The sequence below is a fragment of the Crinia signifera genome, chromosome 1 (assembly GCF_055691185.1).
Source record: "Crinia signifera chromosome 1, ASM5569118v1, whole genome shotgun sequence".
NCBI lineage: Eukaryota > Metazoa > Chordata > Amphibia > Anura > Myobatrachidae > Crinia > Crinia signifera.
In genome coordinates, this window is record NC_139217.1 from 3236150 (window position 1) to 3258198 (window position 22049).

Sequence of the window (22049 nt, forward strand, 5' to 3'; positions counted from 1 at the left end):
TAATGTGCACGCAGACGAGTCTGGATGAAACGCGTCAACATAAGTGCTTATAATTGGCTGACACCGTGAATTCTACAGAGTAGCATCTGGACTTAGCAAGATTTACCCATTCATTTGTCATTGCCCATTAACAATACATAATCTCTTGGCAGTTCAAGATGGCCTCATTGTCTTCCTGCTGCTCCTCTTCCTGGTCTTCATCCCGTTGGTGGCCTTTGGGTTCTACTACTGGTACCGCAAACCAGATTCTCAGCTGAACAAGTGGGTGAAGAATACAGCGCTGTGGAGGTGAGAGATGGGGAGGTGAGATGTATAGGTCAGCTCCAGCGCATGTCCTAGCGAGTTCTATGTGACTAAGCTGGTCAAGACTCAGGTGCTCACAGGATCAGTGCTGTGGAGGTGAGAGATGATGGGGAGTGTCAGAGAGAACCTGGCTGAGGTGAGATGTATAGGTCAGCTCCAGCACATGTCCTAGCGAGTTCTATGTGACTAAGCTGGTCAAGACTCAGGTGCTCACAGGATCAGTGCTGTGGAGGTGAGAGATGATGGGGAGTGTCAGAGAGAACCTGGCTGAGGTGAGATGTATAGGTCAGTTCCAGCACATGTCCTAGCGAGTTCTATGTGACTAAGCTGGCCAAGACTCAGGTGCTCACAGGATCAGTGCTGTGGAGGTGAGAGATGGGGAGTGTCAGAGAGAACCTGGCTGAGGTGAGATGTATAGGTCAGCTCCAGCGTATGTCACAGCGAGTTCTATGTGACTAAGCTGGCCAAGACTCAGGTGATCACAGGATCAGCGCTGTGGAGGTGAGAGATGGGGAGTGTCAGAGAGAACCTGGCTGAGGTGAGATGTATAGGTTAGCTCCAGCGCATGTCCTAGCGAGTTCTATGTGACTAAGCTGGCCAAGACTCAGGTGCTCACAGGATCAGCGCTGTGTAGGTGAGAGATGGGGAGTGTCAGAGAGAACCTGGCTGAGGTGAGATGTATAGGTCAGCTCCAGCGTATGTCACAGCGAGTTCTATGTGACTAAGCTGGCCAAGACTCAGGTGCTCACAGGATCAGCGCTGTGTAGGTGAGAGATGGGGAGTGTCAGAGAGAACCTGGCTGAGGTGAGATGTATAGGTCAGTTCCAGCGCATGTCCTAGCGAGTTCTATGTGACTAAGCTGGCCAAGACTCAGGTGATCACAGGATCAGCGCTGTGGAGGTGAGAGATGATGGGGAGTGTCAGAGAGAACCTGGCTGAGGTGAGATGTATAGGTCAGCTCCAGCGCATGTCCTAGCGAGTTCTATGTGACTAAGCTGGTCAAGACTCAGGTGCTCACAGGATCAGCGCTGTGGAGGTGAGAGATGGGGAGTGTCAGAGAGAACCTGGCTGAGGTGAGATATATAGGTCAGCTCCAGCGCATGTCCTAGCGAGTTCTATGTGACTAAGCTGGCCAAGACTCAGGTGCTCACAGGATCAGCGCTGTGGAGGTGAGAGATGGGGAGTGTCAGAGAGAACCTGGCTGAGGTGAGATGTACAGGTCAGCTCCAGCGCATGTCCTAGCGAGTTCTATGTGACTAAGCTGGTCAAGACTCAGGTGATCACAGGATCAGCGCTGTGGAGGTGAGAGATGGGGAGTGTCAGAGAGAACCTGGCTGAGGTGAGATGTACAGGTCAGCTACAGCGCATGTCCTAGCGAGTTCTATGTGACTAAGCTGGCCAAGACTCAGGTGATCACAGGATCAGCGCTGTGTAGGTGAGAGATGGGGAGTGTCAGAGAGAATCTGGCTGAAGTGAGATGTATAGGTCAGTTCCAGCGCATGTCCTAGCGAGTTCTATGTGACTAAGCTGGTCAAAACTCAGGTGATCACAGGATCAGCGCTGTGGAGGTGAGAGATGGGGAGTGTCAGAGAGAACCTGGCTGAGGTGAGATGTATAGGTCAGCTCCAGCGCATGTCCTAGCGAGTTCTATGTGACTAAGCTGGCCAAGACTCAGGTGCACACAGGATCAGCGCTGTGGAGGTGAGAGATGGGGAGTGTCAGAGAGAACCTGGCTGAGGTGAGATGTATACGTCAGCTCCAGCGCATGTCACAGCGAGTTCTATGTGACTAAGCTGGCCAAGACTCAGGTGCACACAGGATCAGCGCTGTGGAGGTGAGAGATGGGGAGTGTCAGAGAGAACCTGGCTGAGGTGAGATGTATAGGTCAGCTCCAGCACATGTCCTAGCGAGTTCTATGTGACTAAGCTGGTCAAGACTCAGGTGATCACAGGATCAGCGCTGTGGAGGTGAGAGATGGGGAGTGTCAGAGAGAACCTGGCTGAGGTGAGATGTATACGTCAGCTCCAGCGCATGTCCTAGCGAGTTCTATGTGACTAAGCTGGCCAAGACTCAGGTGCTCACAGGATCAGCGCTGTGGAGGTGAGAGATGATGGGGAGTGTCAGAGAGAACCTGGCTGAGGTGAGATGTATAGGTCAGTTCCAGCGCATGTCCTAGCGAGTTCTATGTGACTAAGCTGGCCAAGACTCAGGTGATCACAGGATCAGCGCTGTGGAGGTGAGAGATGGGGAGTGTCAGAGAGAACCTGGCTGAGGTGAGATGTACAGGTCAGCTCCAGCGCATGTCCTAGCGAGTTCTATGTGACTAAGCTGGTCAAGACTCAGGTGCTCACAGGATCAGCGCTGTGGAGGTGAGAGATGGGGAGTGTCAGAGAGAACCTGGCTGAGGTGAGATATATAGGTCAGCTCCAGCGCATGTCCTAGCGAGTTCTATGTGACTAAGCTGGCCAAGACTCAGGTGCTCACAGGATCAGCGCTGTGGAGGTGAGAGATGGGGAGTGTCAGAGAGAACCTGGCTGAGGTGAGATGTACAGGTCAGCTCCAGCGCATGTCCTAGCGAGTTCTATGTGACTAAGCTGGTCAAGACTCAGGTGATCACAGGATCAGCGCTGTGGAGGTGAGAGATGGGGAGTGTCAGAGAGAACCTGGCTGAGGTGAGATGTACAGGTCAGCTACAGCGCATGTCCTAGCGAGTTCTATGTGACTAAGCTGGCCAAGACTCAGGTGATCACAGGATCAGCGCTGTGTAGGTGAGAGATGGGGAGTGTCAGAGAGAATCTGGCTGAAGTGAGATGTATAGGTCAGCTCCCACGCATGTCCTAGCGAGTTCTATGTGACTAAGCTGGCCAAGACTCAGGTGATCACAGGATCAGCGCTGTGTAGGTGAGAGATGGGGAGTGTCAGAGAGAACCTGGCTGAGGTGAGATGTATAGGTCAGCTCCAGCGCATGTCACAGCGAGTTCTATGTGACTAAGCTGGCCAAGACTCAGGTGCTCACAGGATCAGTGCTGTGGAGGTGAGAGATGGGGAGTGTCAGAGAGAACCTGGCTGAGGTGAGATGTATAGGTCAGCTCCAGCGCATGTCCTAGCGAGTTCTATGTGACTAAGCTGGCCAAGACTCAGGTGCTCACAGGATCAGCGCTGTGGAGGTGAGAGATGGGGAGTGTCAGAGAGAACCTGGCTGAGGTGAGATAATAGCTCAGCTCCCACGCATGTCCTAGCGAGTTCTATGTGACTAAGCTGGCCAAGACTCAGGTGCTCACAGGATCAGCACTGTGGAGGTGAGAGATGGGGAGTGTCAGAGAGAACCTGGCTGAGGTGAGATGTATAGGTCAGCTCCCGCGCATGTCCTAGCGAGTTCTATGTGACTAAGCTGGCCAAGACTCAGGTGATCACAGGATCAGCACTGTGGAGGTGAGAGATGGGGAGTGTCAGAGAGAACCTGGCTGAGGTGAGATGTATAGGTCAGCTCCCGCGCATGTCCTAGCGAGTTCTATGTGACTAAGCTGGCCAAGACTCAGGTGCTCACAGGATCAGCGCTGTGGAGGTGAGAGATGGGGAGTGTCAGAGAGAACCTGGCTGAGGTGAGATGTATAGGTCAGCTCCAGCGCATGTCCTAGCGAGTTCTATGTGACTAAGCTGGTCAAGACTCAGGTGATCACAGGATCAGCGCTGTGGAGGTGAGAGATGATGGGGAGAGTCAGAGAGAACCTGGCTGAGGTGAGATGTATAGGTCAGCTCCCACGCATGTCCTAGCGAGTTCTATGTGACTAAGCTGGCCAAGACTCAGGTGATCACAGAATCAGTGCTGTGGAGGTGAGAGATGGGGAGTGTCAGAGAGAACCTGGCTGAGGTGAGATGTAAAGGTCAGCTCCAGCACATGTCCTAGCGAGTTCTATGTGACTAAGCTGGCCAAGACTCAGGTGCTCACAGGATCAGCGCTGTGGAGGTGAGAGATGGGGAGTGTCAGAGAGAACCTGGCTGAGGTGAGATGTATAGGTCAGCTCCCGCGCATGTCACAGCGAGTTCTATGTGACTAAGCTGGCCAAGACTCAGGTGCACACAGGATCAGCGCTGTGGAGGTGAGAGATGGGGAGTGTCAGAGAGAACCTGGCTGAGGTGAGATGTATAGGTCAGCTCCAGCGCATGTCCTAGCGAGTTCTATGTGACTAAGCTGGCCAAGACTCAGGTGCTCACAGGATCAGCGCTGTGGAGGTGAGAGATGGGGAGTGTCAGAGAGAACCTGGCTGAGGTGAGATGTATAGGTCAGCTCCAGCACATGTCCTAGCGAGTTCTATGTGACTAAGCTGGTCAAGACTCAGGTGATCACAGGATCAGCGCTGTGGAGGTGAGAGATGGGGAGTGTCAGAGAGAACCTGGCTGAGGTGAGATGTATACGTCAGCTCCAGCGCATGTCCTAGCGAGTTCTATGTGACTAAGCTGGCCAAGACTCAGGTGCTCACAGGATCAGCGCTGTGGAGGTGAGAGATGATGGGGAGTGTCAGAGAGAACCTGGCTGAGGTGAGATAATAGCTCAGCTCCAGCGCATGTCCTAGCGAGTTCTATGTGACTAAGCTGGCCAAGACTCAGGTGCTCACAGGATCAGCGCTGTGGAGGTGAGAGATGGGGAGTGTCAGAGAGAACCTGGCTGAGGTGAGATGTATAGGTCAGCTCCAGCGCATGTCCTAGCGAGTTCTATGTGACTAAGCTGGCCAAGACTCAGGTGCTCACAGGATCAGCGCTGTGTAGGTGAGAGATGGGGAGTGTCAGAGAGAACCTGGCTGAGGTGAGATGTATAGGTCAGCTCCCACGCATGTCCTAGCGAGTTCTATGTGACCAAGCTGGCCAAGACTCAGGTGCTCACAAGATCAGCGCTGTGAAGGTGAGAGATGGGGAGTGTCAGAGAGAACCTGGCTGAGGTGAGATGTATAGGTCAGCTCCCGCGCATGCCACAGCGAGTTCTATGTGACTAAGCTGGCCAAGACTCAGGTGCTCACAGGATCAGCGCTGTGGAGGTGAGAGATGGGGAATGTCAGAGAGAACCTGGCTGAGGTGAGATGTATAGGTCAGCTCCAGCGCATGTCCTAGCGAGTTCTATGTGACTAAGCTGGCCAAGACTCAGGTGCTCACAGGATCAGCGCTGTGGAGGTGAGAGATGATGGGGAGTGTCAGAGAGAACCTGGCTGAGGTGAGATGTATAGGTCAGCTCCAGCGCATGTCACAGCGAGTTCTATGTGACTAAGCTGGCCAAGACTCAGGTGCTCACAGGATCAGCGCTGTGGAGGTGAGAGATGGGGAGTGTCAGAGAACCTGGCTGAGGTGAGATGTATAGGTCAGCTCCAGCACATGTCCTAGCGAGTTCTATGTGACTAAGCTGGCCAAGACTCAGGTGCTCACAGGATCAGCGCTGTGTAGGTGAGAGATGGGGAGTGTCAGAGAGAACCTGGCTGAGGTGAGATGTATAGGTCAGCTCCAGCGCATGTCACAGCGAGTTCTATGTGACTAAGCTGGCCAAGACTCAGGTGCTCACAGGATCAGCGCTGTGTAGGTGAGAGATGATGGGGAGTGTCAGAGAGAACCTGGCTGAGGTGAGATGTATAGGTCAGCTCCAGCGCATGTCCTAGCGAGTTCTATGTGACTAAGCTGGCCAAGACTCAGGTGCTCACAGGATCAGCGCTGTGGAGGTGAGAGATGATGGGAAGTGTCAGAGAGAACCTGGCTGAGGTGAGATGTATAGGTCAGCTCCAGCGCATGTCACAGCGAGTTCTATGTGACTAAGCTGGCCAAGACTCAGGTGCTCACAGGATCAGCGCTGTGGAGGTGAGAGATGATGGGAAGTGTCAGAGAGAACCTGGCTGAGGTGAGATGTATAGGTCAGCTCCAGCGCATGTCACAGCGAGTTCTATGTGACTAAGCTGGCCAAGAATCAGGTGATCACAGGATCAGCGCTGTGGAGGTGAGAGATGGGGAGTGTCAGAGAGAACCTGGCTGAGGTGAGATGTATAGGTCAGCTCCAGCGCATGTCACAGCGAGTTCTATGTGACTAAGCTGGTCAAGACTCAGGTGATCACAGGATCAGCGCTGTGGAGGTGAGAGATGGGGAGTGTCAGAGAGAACCTGGCTGAGGTGAGATGTATAGGTCAGCTCCAGCGCATGTCCTAGTGAGTTCTATGTGACCAAGCTGGCCAAGACCCAAGACTCAGGCGCTCACAGGATCAGCACTCGGAGCACCTGTTTATACATCTGTAACCGAGAGCAACATCAAAATCAAGGGAAGAGACATTGTGCTATTTTGCTGCTAAAATTTAATACATATAATATAAAAATGTATTTAAAAATAATAATAATATATTTAAATCTAGAATTCTAGGTTCCAGTGAATAGTTCATTGTCTCATTACAGAAAGAGTAACACTCCTCCTAAGCAGGTGGAGAGGGGTCATACTAGCACCAGCTTCACCCAGCGCAGATTCCTACCTCGTCCCACAGCCCAAGCTCCACAGAAGGTAATATAATCACTAGGTGCCTGGTCTGTAATAAGCATTACTGTATGTCTCCAGTCTGAGGATGATCAATGACCCTCTTCCTGCGTCATTCGGGCGGTTATGGGACCTAGACCATGAATATTTGGTACAGTGCGACCAGTGATGTCCGGCATCCCAGGATGACTTCTAGCTGAGATTATACCGCTGACGCGTTTCGTTAGATGCCAGTGGGTATTAGGATTTGGAATACTGTGATATTATCAGGGCACATCATCCAGCAATGCAGTTACTCATCCACGTGTTACTGAGGAGCACTGAGAGGACTTGGTCTTGGCCTAAGGGGGGAGGAATCCTTTATAGGTTAGTAATACAATATAAAAGACTGATAAGGTGGAGCGAGATGGCAGTAGACGTAGAGCCACTACGAGGTGTCCCGTGTTCTATGACATGAGCACATACATGTAGTGGCAGCCGGGACACATGACACAGTAGCAGATTGGTCTGGGTGCAGAGGAATTGTGTGCGAAGGTCGCAGAGTGTAGGCTTGGAGATGGTACCAGAGATAGAAGGGACCTGTAGCATTCACAATCAGATGCACATGCTTAGGGCCTTGTTCTGGTTCACTCTCAGAGGCAAATGGACAAAACCATGCTGCACTGCAGGGGGGCAGATGTAACATGTGCAGAGAGAATTAGATTAGGGGGAGTTATTTTGTTTCTGTGCAGGGTAAATACTGGCTGCTTTATTTTTACACTGCAATATAGATCTCAGCTTGAAGAAACCCCCCCCCCCCAAATCTAACTCTCTCTGCACATGTAACATCTGCCCCACCTGCAGTGCACATGGTTTTGTCCTCTGAGAGTGAACCAGAATAAGGGCCTTAGTGAGGATTAATAACATGGTGATACACAGTTCTAATAGTAATAATAATAAGTCTATGGAATACAACACACAATGAGTAACTTGTGACAAGAGGTAGACATTGCCGTAGTTCCCCACTGACGCGTTTCACCACTTGTTTTGTATCATCCTCACCATTTGTCTCTAAACTGTGATGCCTGTAACCGTTGTATTTGGGATTTGGGTCCCTATAAGGACTGTCCATTCGTCAGTGTAATCTTCTCACTCCCCTGCTGTTATGTCTGCACAGAGCATATGGAGTACTGCCCATGGGAAGAACCGCCGGTCACAGAGCCCTTCTCAGCCGGTGAACATTGTACGGCCCCTCTGTCCGCCTCCCACCCAGGTCACCAAGATTAGTAAGGAGCTGAAGCCATCGCGGCCGCCTCCGCCTGTCAAGTCATCCCCGATCATTCCAGCGAAAAAGGACGGTCAGCAGATGAAGCTTCTACCACCCAAGAAGCCACTCCCCTCCTGTCCGGTCCGGACCCCGCAGGTAGCCCATTTATCCATTACAGGGAACATCTTAGATTTATATTCCCACTATCACCAAAAGTAACAGACTAGAGCTGGGGTAGCCAACCCTAGTCCTCGAGAGCTACCAACAGTGCATGTTTTCCAGGTCTCCTCACAGAATCACAAGTGAGCTAATTAGCTCCATCTGTGGATCTTTTAAAATGTGTCAGTGAGTAATGAGTGCAGCTGTGCAGCAGCTAGGTTGTCTGGAAAATGTGTACTGTTGGTAGCTCTCGAGGGCTAGGGTTGGCTACCACTGGACTAGAGTATTAGTGCACCCGGCACTGGTCATGTGATCACAGACTAGAGTATTAGTGCACCCGGCACTGGTCATGTGATCACAGACTAGTCACTAGAGTATTAGTGCAAAGGATAGGTAACTTGGTTACCTGTAGGAGACGCAGAGGTGTGAGTGGCTTTGTCAAGCTGCAGTTCAATGGTGGGGAGTGTCAATCCCCAAATTAGATAAGGAAAAGAAAAAAAGGGGGGTAGACTGCGCTAATTTCCAATAATTAGCAAAATTAATACTTAAACATATCAAGTATCACTAAAATGTAATTTAAAAAAAAAAATGATACACAATATAAACTTCACAACTTTACAGGTCAATATTTGGCCATTGAATACCTTTAAAATAAGGGAAGGGGGAATAAAATTTTAAGTTTTTGACTGAATTGATGAGATAGTTATTATAAGTCCATACAGTACCGTATTTTGGGGGGAACAGATGGATTTTTTGAGATCTGTATATGCAGGTATGGTGTCCTTGTTCTCAAATATCCTCCATATTATTTGCATATTTGGGACATAAGCAGTAGAGCCCCGCTGGCGATTTTGTGTTGGGGATCCGAATTCCTCCTATGTATATTTGCCAGAAAAGAGTTGGGGGTTGCCTCTGGGTGATGGTGCGGCCCAGGTTGGTGTCCACAATGGTGTAGATCCTCAGAGGATTGGAATAGGAACACTCTGCTGTGTCTCAGGACTTGTAGATTCAATCAGTCAGTCAATAAAAACCACCTAGAGTATTAGTGCACCCGGCACTGGTCATGTGATCACAGACTAGAGTATTAGTGCACCAGCCACTGGTCATGTGATCATAGACTAGAGTATTAGTGCACCCGGCACTGGTCCTGTGATCACAGACTAGAGTATTAGTGCACCCGGCACTGGTCATGTGATCACAGACTAGAGTATTAGTGCACCCGGCACTGGTCATGTGATCACAGACTAGAGTATTAGTGCACCCGGCACTGGTCATGTGATCACAGACTAGAGTATTAGTGCATCCGGCACTGGTCATGTGATCACAGACTAGAGTATTAGTGCACCCGGCACTGGTCATGTGATCACAGACTAGAGTATTAGTGCACCCGGCACTGGTCATGTGATCACAGACTAGAGTATTAGTGCACCCGGCACTGGTCATGTGATCACAGACTAGAGTATTAGTGCACCCGGCACTGGTCATGTGATCACAGACTAGAGTATTAGTGCACCCGGCACTGGTCATGTGATCACAGACTAGAGTATTAGTGCACCCGGCACTGGTCATGTGATCACAGACTAGAGTATTAGTGCACCCGGCACTGGTCATGTGATCATAGACTAGAGTATTAGTGCACCCGGCACTGGTCCTGTCAGCACAGACTAGAGTATTAGTGCACCCGGCACTGGTCATGTGATCACAGACTAGAGTATTAGTGCACCCGGCACTGGTCATGTGATCACAGACTAGAGTATTAGTGCACCCGGCACTGGTCATGTGATCACAGACTAGAGTATTAGTACACCCGGCTCTGGTTATGTGATCACAGACTAGAGTATTAGTGCACCTGGCACTGGTCATGTGATCACAGACTAGCGTATTAGTGCTCCCGGCTCTGGTCATGTGATCACAGACTAGCGTATTAGTACACCCGGCTCTGGTCATGTGATCACAGACTAGCGTATTAGTGCACCCGGCTCTGGTTATGTGATCACAGACTAGCGTATTAGTGCACTCGGCTCTGGTCATGTGATCACAGACTAGTGTATTAGTGCACCCGCTCTGGTCATGTGATCACAGACTAGCGTATTAGTGCACCCGGCTCTGGTCATGTGATCACAGACTAGCGTATTAGTGAACCCGGCTCTGGTCATGTGATCACAGACTAGCGTATTAGTGCACCCGCTCTGGTCATGTGATCACAGACTAGCGTATTAGTACACCAGGCTCTGGTCATGTGATCACAGACTAGTGTATTAGTGCACCCGCTCTGGTCATGTGATCACAGACTAGCGTATTAGTGAACCCGGCTCTGGTTATGTGAACCCCATCTTCCAGCTCTATGACCTTTACATCTGATTTGCTGTACCCCGAGACCCCTGTTTATGGCAGACACCAGATGACCGGGGTTACAGGATGCTGGTGATCAGATGACCGGATGTTTTGTTTACGGTGATCAAACTGGGGTCTTATTAGATACACGTGGCTGGCCGAAAAATGAAGAATAAATATATTATACAAAGTCATTGTATTACTGTGTTTCCCTTTGCTGCCATATTGGTGAACCCATCGTCTCTCTATGACTGTCTTCCAGCTGAGCGCCCCCCGCAAGCCATTACCCGGGAACCCAGCTCACAAGGACGGTCTCCTGGTGATGACACTGGGTACCAAACCCAGCTCGGCCACCCAACTGAAGGGACCCCAGCGGTGAGTGATACATACCTGACGGGTGACATGTCCCACTAATCTATACCAGACGAGCAATGCCTGGCACCTAGAGATGGTCTCTGCCCGCAATAGTAGCGTCTCATCTCCGCAATATCTGAGCCGAATTCAGACCGGTTCGCAGGGCTGCATATGTTCGCCCGGAACTGCATGCCATGTTGGGGGCTCAGTATGTGCGGGCGGTGCAGCATCGCCGTATCATGAGTGCATTATAAATCTGTCCCTATAACATGCATAAGACCGATAGAAAAGTTCTGTGATAAATGTATTTTCTTCTAGACCGAGACCGGGAGGTAAAGTCCAAGCAGCAGCCGCCGCCTTTCTCCAGAAGCAGTGACCTACAGAGGACGGAGGGTGGAAATCTCCACCGGGAACCAGGAGTAAAGCCATCCAGATATTTGCACAGTGTGTATGGCGGTACCCATAGGGCCCTTGGGTGGCACGTTCCGAAGCTGGAGGCACATAGCTGCTGGAGAACGCTGGCATTTTGTTTGGGTATTGCACTGAGATACTTTATAGCTGCTCTCTAGCCCTGGCCGCCTCGGCTGGACCTTGTACGCACACTCCTGAACACCAGTGACCCAAGTCATCCAACTCCGTATATTCTGCTGGGTCGTTTCCTCGTTACCTTCGTACTGGAAATGGTTTATAGAAATGAACTTGACTTTCACAATGTCCAGGCCCCTGACCATTGTCATGCAGTCCTCCATATCATGGTGCTCTCAGCCAGTTCTTACAGGACACCAGGAGGTGTAGTGTCCCCTTTGCTGGTAATGTTCCCATGACCAAGATCAGCATCACCCGTGAGTACATCCAAGTGATGAGGTGACCGACCACGATTGTCTTCTCATTTCTTCTGTGTGTCCCCATTATCCAGTAACACATCAGGATATGAGGAGACTGACCACAGTTGTCTTCTCGTCTCTTCTGTGTCTCCCCATTATCCAGTAACACATCAGGATATGAGGAGACCGACCACGATTGTCTTCTCGTCTCTTCTGTGTGTCCCCATTATCCAGTAACACATCAGGATATGAGGAGACCGACCACGATTGTCTTCTCGTCTCTTCTGTGTCCACATTATCCAGTAACACATCAGGATATGAGGAGACCGACCACGATTGTCTTCTCGTCTCTTCTGTGTGTCCCCATTATCCAGTAACACATCAGGTCATGAGGAGACCGACCACGATTGTCTTCTCGTCTCTTCTGTGTGTCCCCATTATCCAGTAACACATCAGGATATGAGGAGACCGACCACGATTGTCTTCTCCTCTCTTCTGTGTCCGCATTATCCAGTAACACATCAGGATATGAGGAGACCGACCACGATTGTCTTCTGATCTCTTCTGTGTGTCCCCATTATCCAGTAACACATCAGGTCATGAGGAGACCGACCACGATTGTCTTCTCATTTCTTCTGTGTGTCTACATTATCCAGTAACACATCAGGATATGAGGAGACCGACCACGATTGTCTTCTCATCTCTTCTGTGTGTCCCCATTATCCAGTAACACATCAGGTCATGAGGTGACCGACCACGATTGTCTTCTCGTCTCTTCTGTGTCCCCATTATCCTGTAACACATCAGGTCATGAGGAGACCGACCACGATTGTCTTCTCGTCTCTTCTGTGTGTCCTATTATCCAGTAACACATCAGGTCATGAGGAGACCGACCACGATTGTCTTCTCGTCTCTTCTGTGTCCCCATTATCCAGTAACACATCAGGTCATGAGGAGACCGACCACGATTGTCTTCTCATCTCTTCTGTGTGTCCTATTATCCAGTAACGCATCAGGATATGAGGAGACCGACCACGATTGTCTTCTCGTCTCTTCTGTGTCCCCATTATCCAGTAACACATCAGGTCATGAGGTGACCGACCACGATTGTCTTCTCATCTCTTCTGTGTCCCCATTATCCAGTAACACATCAGGTCATGAGGAGACCGACCACGATTGTCTTCTCGTCTCTTCTGTGTGTCCCCATTATCCAGTAACACATCAGGTCATGAGGAGACCGACCACGATTGTCTTCTCGTTTCTTCTGTGTGTCCCCATTATCCAATAACACATCAGGTCATGAGGAGACCGACCACGATTGTCTTCTCGTCTCTTCTGTGTGTCCCCATTATCCAGTAACACATCAGGTCATGAGGAGACCGACCACGATTGTCTTCTCGTCTCTTCTGTGTGTCCCATTATCCAGTAACACATCATAATGAGGGAAATCTGAGTCCATGCACCTCCGGCACACATGCTAATAGGCCACAGCGTAGGCGTGAAGAACCCTCATCTATGAATTGGTCATCACTATCTCTGTTGCCCACTTTATAGACCTTATTGTATGATACATTCAGGCTCCTCCCACACTGTGGTAAATCCTAGGAGTAATTAATGTGATATAAAGACCCAGGTGTGTAATATCACACACGCCCCATCTCGTTACCTCTGCTGCACCCGAGGTAACATAATAGTGCCTCCATGTGACCTAAATAAAGGTATGGTTAGTTATGATGGCCTGCCCAAGGGCTCCTCCAATACAGCTAGATAATATTGGCCCCTGATCATAGGACCCTTCCCCTCTTCCATGACCCCAGCCTGCCCCTCCAGGACAGACTGACAGGTACCCCCCTTCCATTATTATGGGATGTTTACAGGGCTTGCCCTCCGCGAGCCAACTTTTCATAGGATGTGCAGAGGATTTTATATTGTATTTAATTCTGTGGTACAGAAAATTTACTTTTAATAAAATGATTTTTTACAGTTACTGCTTTTATTTCTCATTGAATAGCAGGTTTCTGGCGATAAGAATGTATTATGTCCTGTAGAGGAATCCGTTCATACATTCATACTACCCACGTTCCTACAGCCACTCCTCTCCCTGCCTACAGCCAATCAGGCCTAAGCTGAGCCTTGATTAGCTGTATGCATCTCCATGGAAACACTTAGAGCCAATCAGAGCTTAGCAGAGTCCCCGTGAGGGGTCAGTGGGATCCCTGTGATGACTCCTCCCTAATGGGAGAGGAGCTGCCCCGTTGGAGGAACGTGGGTGGGGTGAGTTTGTGTGTGTGAGTCTGTGTGTTCTACTTTTCTGTGGCTGTCCTTTTTATATTTACATGGTTTTCACAGTAGAACTACAAGTCTAAGGGGGGCCATTCATGCCCTGCATGCTGGGACTTGTGGTTCTCCAGGTACGGCCGCTGGACCTTATGTAAAAAGTGTCTCCTGGCTGTAGCATGTTGTAACCCGGTGCTGGTTCCAAAATACAGGTTAACCAGGGTTGCCGACTTTCAAAAAATCCTCTCTGGGAGAAGCCCGGAGAGGAATCTTGCACTACGAGTTTGGGGGCGGGGCTTAACTGTGCCGTCATTAAGCCCTGCCCCCATTACGGCAAAATAACTGATATCCATGGAGGGGGCGGGGCTAAAATGACACAATTGTGCCATTTTAGCTCCACCCCTCCCCTGAGACCCGCGGATTGCGGCATATAAATGCCACGATCGGGGGGGGGGGGGATTCCGGGAGGGTTGCCTACCCTTCCCGAGGCCGGGAGGAAGGACTCCCGCAAATTCCGGGAGGGTCGGCATCCCTGAGGTTACCCCCCAGTCTTTTTGTCCCCCATATTTTTGGAACCAGGACCAGTCCAAGAGCCCAGTGCTGGTTTCTTAAATATGGGGGACCCCCCCCTGTATTTGGGGAACCAGGACCGGCTCAATGAGCCCGAGGCTGGTTATGCTTGGAGGTAGGAGGACCCCAAATCTGCACACTCCATTACTAAAACAATCGCATGCGAATTCTGACCGCACTCTGTTACATCTGTGATATTCGGACGAATATCTGACATGTGACCTGGGCTGTATGGTGCAATTTATTTTAGCTATTTAGAAATTTGCATTTTTACTACATTTCGCCCATGGTACAGGTATCAACCTAGATACCATGTCTCTGCCATCCGAGTACTGGGCGTAATTCACACCTGTTAGCAAAACTGCAAAAGGTGGGGCAGATGTAACATGTGCAGAGAGAGTTACATTTGGGTGTGGTGGCCTTGAACTGAAAACTAAACTGCAGTGTAAGAATAATTCAGCCAATATTTACCCTGCACAGAAACAAAATAAACAGAATAACTTCCCCCAATCTAACTCTTTCTGCACATGTTACATCTGCCCCACCGGCAGTGCAAGATTGTTTTTTCATCTGCAAAAATTGCAGCCTAATACTGTGTTCTCTCTGCGTGTGAGAACTACACGGCTTTTACCCGGCATTAAAATGCCAGGGACGGACCTCCCTTCTCACTGCAAGGCAAATTCCCGGGTGAAGAAGTTCTACCCGATAATTTGCCATTTAACACGGGTTTTTCTGCAGTGAGAACGGGTCAACCTGTGTCTGCATACCCGGATCTCAAACACGGGTAAAAAGAAGGGTTTTACCTGTGTATGAGATCCGGGTATGCGACCCGTTCACACTGCAAACAAACCTTTGTTAAAAGGCACATTTCTGGGTTGCCTGCAGTGAGAACGGGGTATTCTTCTCCTTTCAGACATACTCCAAAATCCCAGGTTTTTGCACATGAACACACATCAACCCAGGGTTTTGGTATGTCTGAAAGGGTAAACACGGTGTTAAAACCCAGATCTCCGACCCTTCTTTTTAGGTGGGTTGAGGACCCTGGATTTACAACCTGGGTTGACCCTTTCAGACATAAGAAAAACCTGGGTTTTTCAGCAAATTACTGGGTAGACCTGGTAATTTCCTGCTGTAAGTGTGAAAGGGTGCAGGCTGGGAAAATGATACAGCAGTCAAAATGCCGGGTAATTCCCGGGTAGTATGTCTAAAAGGGCCACTTTTCCCACTGACTGGGATGTCCTTTCCAGCAATAGCACTGTATGTTGTACCATTTCCTGCCTGTAGGGGGAGATAGAGGACAGGAAAGCTGGAGATTTACCAGGGACAGCATGCCTGGACATGTTCTCCAGCCACGCTCCCATCCAGCGCTAGGATCTGTGTCTGCCGCCACTATTGTCTCCTCTGTTGGAGCCGGCAGAAGTACCAGAATGTTTTTAATGATGGTCAATGCTGAAAATTCCCAAATAAATCCAATCTGCTTCCCAGGTGCAAGGCTTCCCGAGGGGTAAATACTGTACAGCCCCTGCCTACCCGAGCCACTTACCGAGCCAAGTCATTTATCTACCACAGCTGAGGGATGGCCAAAATCATCGATCGCTTATGGCCCGATGGTGATTACTTTAAGAACAATGGGGAAGAACTAGAGGGTTTCCCTACATCGATGTCACAGCAAAACTGATGAAGTGTCGGGACACAAAGCATAGCTCCTCCCCCTGACACCCGTGAACCCCCGTTCCCGAGTTTTGTTGGATGGGTGAAAACATTGATGGTCATCCATTGCATAGGTAACACTATTGATGGCCAGTTGCTCTATTGGCAATGATGGCAACCATCGATGGCAACGAAGGCCATCCCTACCCCAGTCATTTACCTACCCAAGTCATTTATCTGCCAAAGCCACTTACCTTCCCATCATTTATTTACCACAACTACTTACCTACCTATCCTGACCACACACCTATTCCAGCCACTAGAATTTCCCGGGTCCATCAACTCGGCATTCCCACCAGGGTTAAAGGAAGGTATAATCTCGGGTTGGACCCTGGTTGAGGTGCAGTGTAAATGGTTATCAGCAGTACTGGGGGCGGGGCTCGATGACATCTACATCAGATCCCGCCCCCAAAGTGCTGGTGACCGCCTCTTCTCCTTTGAAAGTAGGCAAGTATGACTATGGAAGAAGCAGCACTTAAGGATCTCCCCCACCCCAATTACACGCCGCCAATCTGCCTCCGTCTGACGTCAGCGACCAGGTGCGGGAATTATATCCCAGGTGCGGGAATTATATCCCAGGTGCGGGGATTATATTACAGGTGCGAGAATTATAACACAGGTGAGGGAATTATAACACAGGTGCAAAAATTATACACAGGTGTAGGAATTATATTACAGGTGACGGAATTATATCACAGGTGCGGGAATCATGTCACAGATGTGGGAATTATATCCCAGGTGTGGGAATTATTTCCCAGGTGCGGGAATTATATCCCAGGTGCGGGAATCATGTCACAGGTGTGGGTATTAGATCACAATGTGGGAATTATGTCCCAGGTGCGGGAATTATATCACAGGTGTGGGAATTATAACACAGGTGCAAAACTTATAACACAGGTGCGGGAATTATATCCCAGGTGCGGGAATCATGTCACAGGTGCGGGAATTATATCACAGGTGTGGGGATTATAATCACAGGTGTGGGAATTATAATCACAGGTGCGGGAATGATATCCCAGCTGCGGGAATGATATCCCAGGTGTGGGAATTATATCCCAGGTGTGGGAATCATGTCACAGGTGTGAAAATTATATCACAGGTGCGGGAATCATATCAGTGTGAAAATTATATCACAGGTGTGAAAATTATATCACAGGTGCAGGAATTATACCACAGGTGTGGGAATTCTGTCACAGGTGTGGGAATTATGTCACAGGTGTGGGAATTATATCCCAGGTGCAGGAATTATAACAAAGGTGCGGGAATTATATCCCAGGTGCGGGAATTATATCACAGATACGCTAATTATGTCATAGGTGCGGGAATCATGTCGCAGGTGCGGGAATGATATCCCAGCTGCGGGAATGATATCCCAGGTGTTGGAATTATATCCCAGGTGTGGGAATCATGTCACAGGTGTGAAAATTATATCACAGGTGCGGGAATCATATCAGTGTGAAAATTATATCACAGGTGTGAAAATTATATCACAGGTGCAGGAATTATACCACAGGTGTGGGAATTCTGTCACAGGTGTGGGAATTATGTCACAGGTGTGGGAATTATATCCCAGGTGCAGGAATTATAACAAAGGTGCGGGAATTATATCCCAGGTGCGGGAATTATATCACAGATACGCTAATTATGTCATAGGTGCGGGAATCATGTCGCAGGTGCGGGAATTATATCCCAGGTGCGGGAATTATATCACAGTGTGGGAATTATAACACAGGTGCGGGAATTATAACACAGGTGCGGGAATTATAACACAGGTGTGGGAATTATAATCACAGGTGCGGGAATTATATCCCAGGTGCGGGAATTATATCACAGATACGCTAATTATGTCATAGGTGCGGGAATCATGTCGCAGGTGCGGGAATTATATCCCAGGTGCGGGAATTATATCACAGTGTGGGAATTATAACACAGGTGCGGGAATTATAACACAGGTGCGGGAATTATAACACAGGTGCGGGAATTATAATCACAGGTGTGGGAATTATATCCCAGGTGTGGGAATTATATCCCAGATACGGTAATTATGTCACAGGTGTGGGAATTATATCCCAGGTGCGGTAATTATATCCCAGGTGTGGGAATTATATCACAGGTGTGGGAATTATAACACAGGTGTGGGAATTATAACACAGGTGAATGTATCACAGACCGCTATTGATAAGAGGGTAGGGATGGCCATCGACTATCGATGTTCCCAAAATATCGATGGTTTGGACCTAGTGCTCGATGTTTGGGCATCAACAGTGGAGGGTTGAATAGTTTTATGCCATTGATGGATGGCTTATCATGGTATAGGTTGGGGGCGCATGCGCACTGTGCGGACACCGCTGGATGGATGGCTAACGTTTCTTCTGTGCATGCCCGCCGCGCCCCGTCCTGCTGCTCTGCGCATGGTTCCTGCTTCAAAAGCCATCGATGGCAACATTGATGGGGGATGTGCCAATGGCTATCCTTATAAGATGGATCTATTATTTCATTCTTATGTGGATTTACGTTGCATCCACACTGGCCGCGTTTGCGCAGTTTATATGCCGATCGATGATGTGAAAATCGCTGGGCAGAACATTACTCACTAAGCGATTCACGCCGACCCAGCAATTTCCATGTGAGTGAACCACTATGCACAGAAGGAGACCGTGGAAAGTGGCTCATTCGCCGGCAGAAGGTATGAAATGTGGATTGTGCCGGGTAGAACGCCATGGTCACTGATGCCTGAAGTTAGATGGTCGGATGTCTGTATCCTGAGCTCCATCACATATTGCGCTGGGAATCCCGCCCTTCCTGTGACACTATTCACTATGCAGTTTTATATGCAAATCCCAGAATATGGAAGGGACCTCTGCATCCTAACACATGTGAGAAGGTGTGAGGCTATCTGCGTAATGTGCCACTGAGACCGTGCCACTGAGAAGTGGTCAGCGCTGATGTCACAGACCCTCCCCTGAAACAGCTGGGTACACCTGCGTCTATCAGACACACCCAGAAATGCCAGCTACCTGTCAGTCATACTGCGGCTACCTGTCAGTCATACTGCGGCTACCTGTCAGTCATACTGCGGCTTCCTGTCAGTCATACTGCGGCTACCTGTCAGTCATACTGCGGCTACCTGTCAGTCATACTGCGGCTTCCTGTCAGTCATACTGCGGCTACCTGTCAGTCATACTGCGGCTACCTGTCAGTCATACTGCGGCTTCCTGTCAGTCATACTGCGGCTACCTGTCAGTCATACTGCGGCTACCTGTCAGTCATACTGCGGCTTCCTGTCAGTCATACTGCGGCTACCTGTCAGTCATACTGCGGCTACCTGTCAGTCATACTGCGGCTTCCTGTCAGTCATACTGCGGCTACCTGTCAGTCATACTGCGGCTTCCTGTCAGTCATACTGCGGCTTCCTGTCAGTCATACTGCGACTTCCTGTCAGTCATACTGCGGCTTCCTGTCAGTCATACTGCGGCTACCTGTCAGTCATACTGCGGCTACCTGTCAGTCATACTGCGGCTTCCTGTCAGTCATACTGGGGCTACCTGTCAGTCATACTGCGGCTACCTGTCAGTCATACTGCGGCTTCCTGTCAGTCATACTGCGGCTACCTGTCAGTCATAGTGCGGCTTCCTGTCAGTCATACTGCGGCTTCCTGTCAGTCATACTGCGGCTTCCTGTCAGTCATACTGCGGCTACCTGTCAGTCATATTGCGGCTTCCTGTCAGTCATACTGCGGCTTCCTGTCAGTCATACTGCGGCTTCCTGTCAGTCATACTGCGGCTTCCTGTCAGTCATACTGCGGCTTCCTGTCAGTCATACTGCGGCTTCCTGTCAGTCATACTGCGGCTTCCTGTCAGTCATACTGCGGCTTCCTGTCAGTCATACTGCGGCTACCTGTCAGTCATACTGCGGCTTCCTGTCAGTCATACTGCGGCTTCCTGTCAGTCATACTGCGGCTACCCTGCCATTACGATCCATATGCATTTTCAGTCGCTATTTCCCCTCTTCGATAATCGCTTGATTTGCTGACATGCAGAATTAAGCACTAAGGGGGAAATTTACTAAGATTGAATGGGTAAGAATACATGTATACGTACCCATTAGATGTGAAATACGGCCAGTAAATTACATTTGCTCATTTACTTTCAGCCGAATTCATATTTATATACAGCAAGCTCAGCCGAATTAAGGTTTAGGAATGAGTACACCATCGACAGAACATGGATGTAAATAGCCATGATTTCTATGGTGGTCGGCTCATTTACTATAATTTGTAGGGCTCAATACGTCCGGTACTTCAGCCTTCATTTCCCAGGCGTATTTGGCCGAAGCCTGCGCGGGTCAGACAAATCAGTCATATTATCGGTACGATTACGGCCGATCCCGGTTGTACATGGGATCAGCCCTAATCAGCCTTATAGTAAATTTCCCCCTAAGTATGTATTTGCTGACTGGAGGGGAATACTGCTGGAACTGGTGTCCACATACAGTATATACACAGTATTCTGGGCAATCTGCCACCTGTTCAGCCAGTCACCTGCTCCTTCCTGTTGTGTAATCTGTATCTTCTCACTTTACAGCATATTAGCAACAAACCCTATAATATTACAGCACAAACTGTTATTATAATAATGCCGTTCCCACACACAGAAACAATCATTTATCCTCTATACCAGTGGTTCCCTCAGGACCATTGCACGGGTGCTCAATTCAAATGAATTCTGGTCAATGTAATAGACAAAACTGGTCCTAATGGCTGACAATCTCTCAGCTCCCATACCTCTCCATGCTACTGAAGAGACTTGTCTACTTTCGCCTCACACACTTTCTTAACTCTCACACCCTATTAGACGTGCTTCAGTCAGGCTTTCATTCCCAACACTCCACTGATACAGCACTGACTAAAGTGGTGAATGATCTGGTAACTGCTAAGTCTAAAGGCCATTACTCACTACTTATTCTTTTAGATCTTTCTGCTGCATTTGACACTGTGGATCACACTCTTCTCTTACAAACACTACAATCCCTACATACAGGGATACAGCCCTTTCCTGGTTCACATCTTACCTATCTGATCGCTCTTTCAGTGTTCGCTTCTCTGACTCTACTTCCTCTTCACTACCTCTGTCAGTCGGAGTTCCGCAAGGCTCAGTCTTAAGGCCCCCATACACTAGCCGATTTTGGTCAGATTTCAGCCAGATCAGTCGGATCTGGCCGAAATCGGACCAAAATCGGCTAGTTTTGATGTCCCCTCAGATCCGATGCGCGGTCCCGTGCGCATCGGATCTGCGTCGGGTGGTCGGACCTGCTGCACGTCCGACCACCCGACTTGGGACCTAGTGGGGTGGCGAGGCGGTAGAGGGAGCAGGGGGGGGCTGGGGACGCTGCGGGGGACACAGGCGGCATAGAGCCGCGCAGGGGGAGTCGGCGGGAGCTGTCAGTATTGAATAAAAAAAAAAGCCCATACAATGCATGGGCGGCCTGTGATTGGCTGAGCGCTCTCTCAGCCAGTCAGCAATTGGCTGAGAGAGCGCTCAGCCAATCACAGGCTGCCCATTCATTGTATAGGCTTTTTTTTTCTAGCACTGACAGCTCCCGCCGGCTCCCCCTGCCCGGCTCTATGCCGCCTGTGTCCCCCGCAGCGTCCCCAGCAGTGGGGGACACAGACGCTGTCCCCGCAGCGTTACCAGCAGCGGGGGAAACAGACGCTGTCCCCGCAGCGTTACCAGCAGCGGGGGACACAGACGCTGTCCCCGCAGCGTTACCAGCAGCG

At 49.7% G+C, this 22049-nt stretch overlaps 1 protein-coding gene across 5 annotated transcripts in view; it reads left to right on the forward strand.

Annotated features, from left to right (window-relative positions):
- The window catches only part of LOC146054628 (disintegrin and metalloproteinase domain-containing protein 33-like), a 184012-nt gene extending 170321 nt beyond the window's left edge, over window positions 1–13691 (forward strand). For 3 of the 5 annotated variants that reach the window (XM_083168198.1, XM_083168475.1, XM_083168485.1), the window contains 5 exons: window positions 153–288; window positions 6724–6826; window positions 7956–8201; window positions 10801–10913; window positions 11211–13691. In XM_083168198.1, coding sequence (XP_083024324.1) covers window positions 153–288; window positions 6724–6826; window positions 7956–8201; window positions 10801–10913; window positions 11211–11268 — 656 coding nt within the window. In that variant the 3' untranslated portion in view covers window positions 11269–13691. The remainder of the gene's footprint in view (window positions 1–152; window positions 289–6723; window positions 6827–7955; window positions 8202–10800; window positions 10914–11210) is intronic. The other 2 variants (XR_014469059.1, XR_014469324.1) reach the window with 2 other exon arrangements.
- Window positions 13692–22049: the final 8358 nt, after the last annotated feature.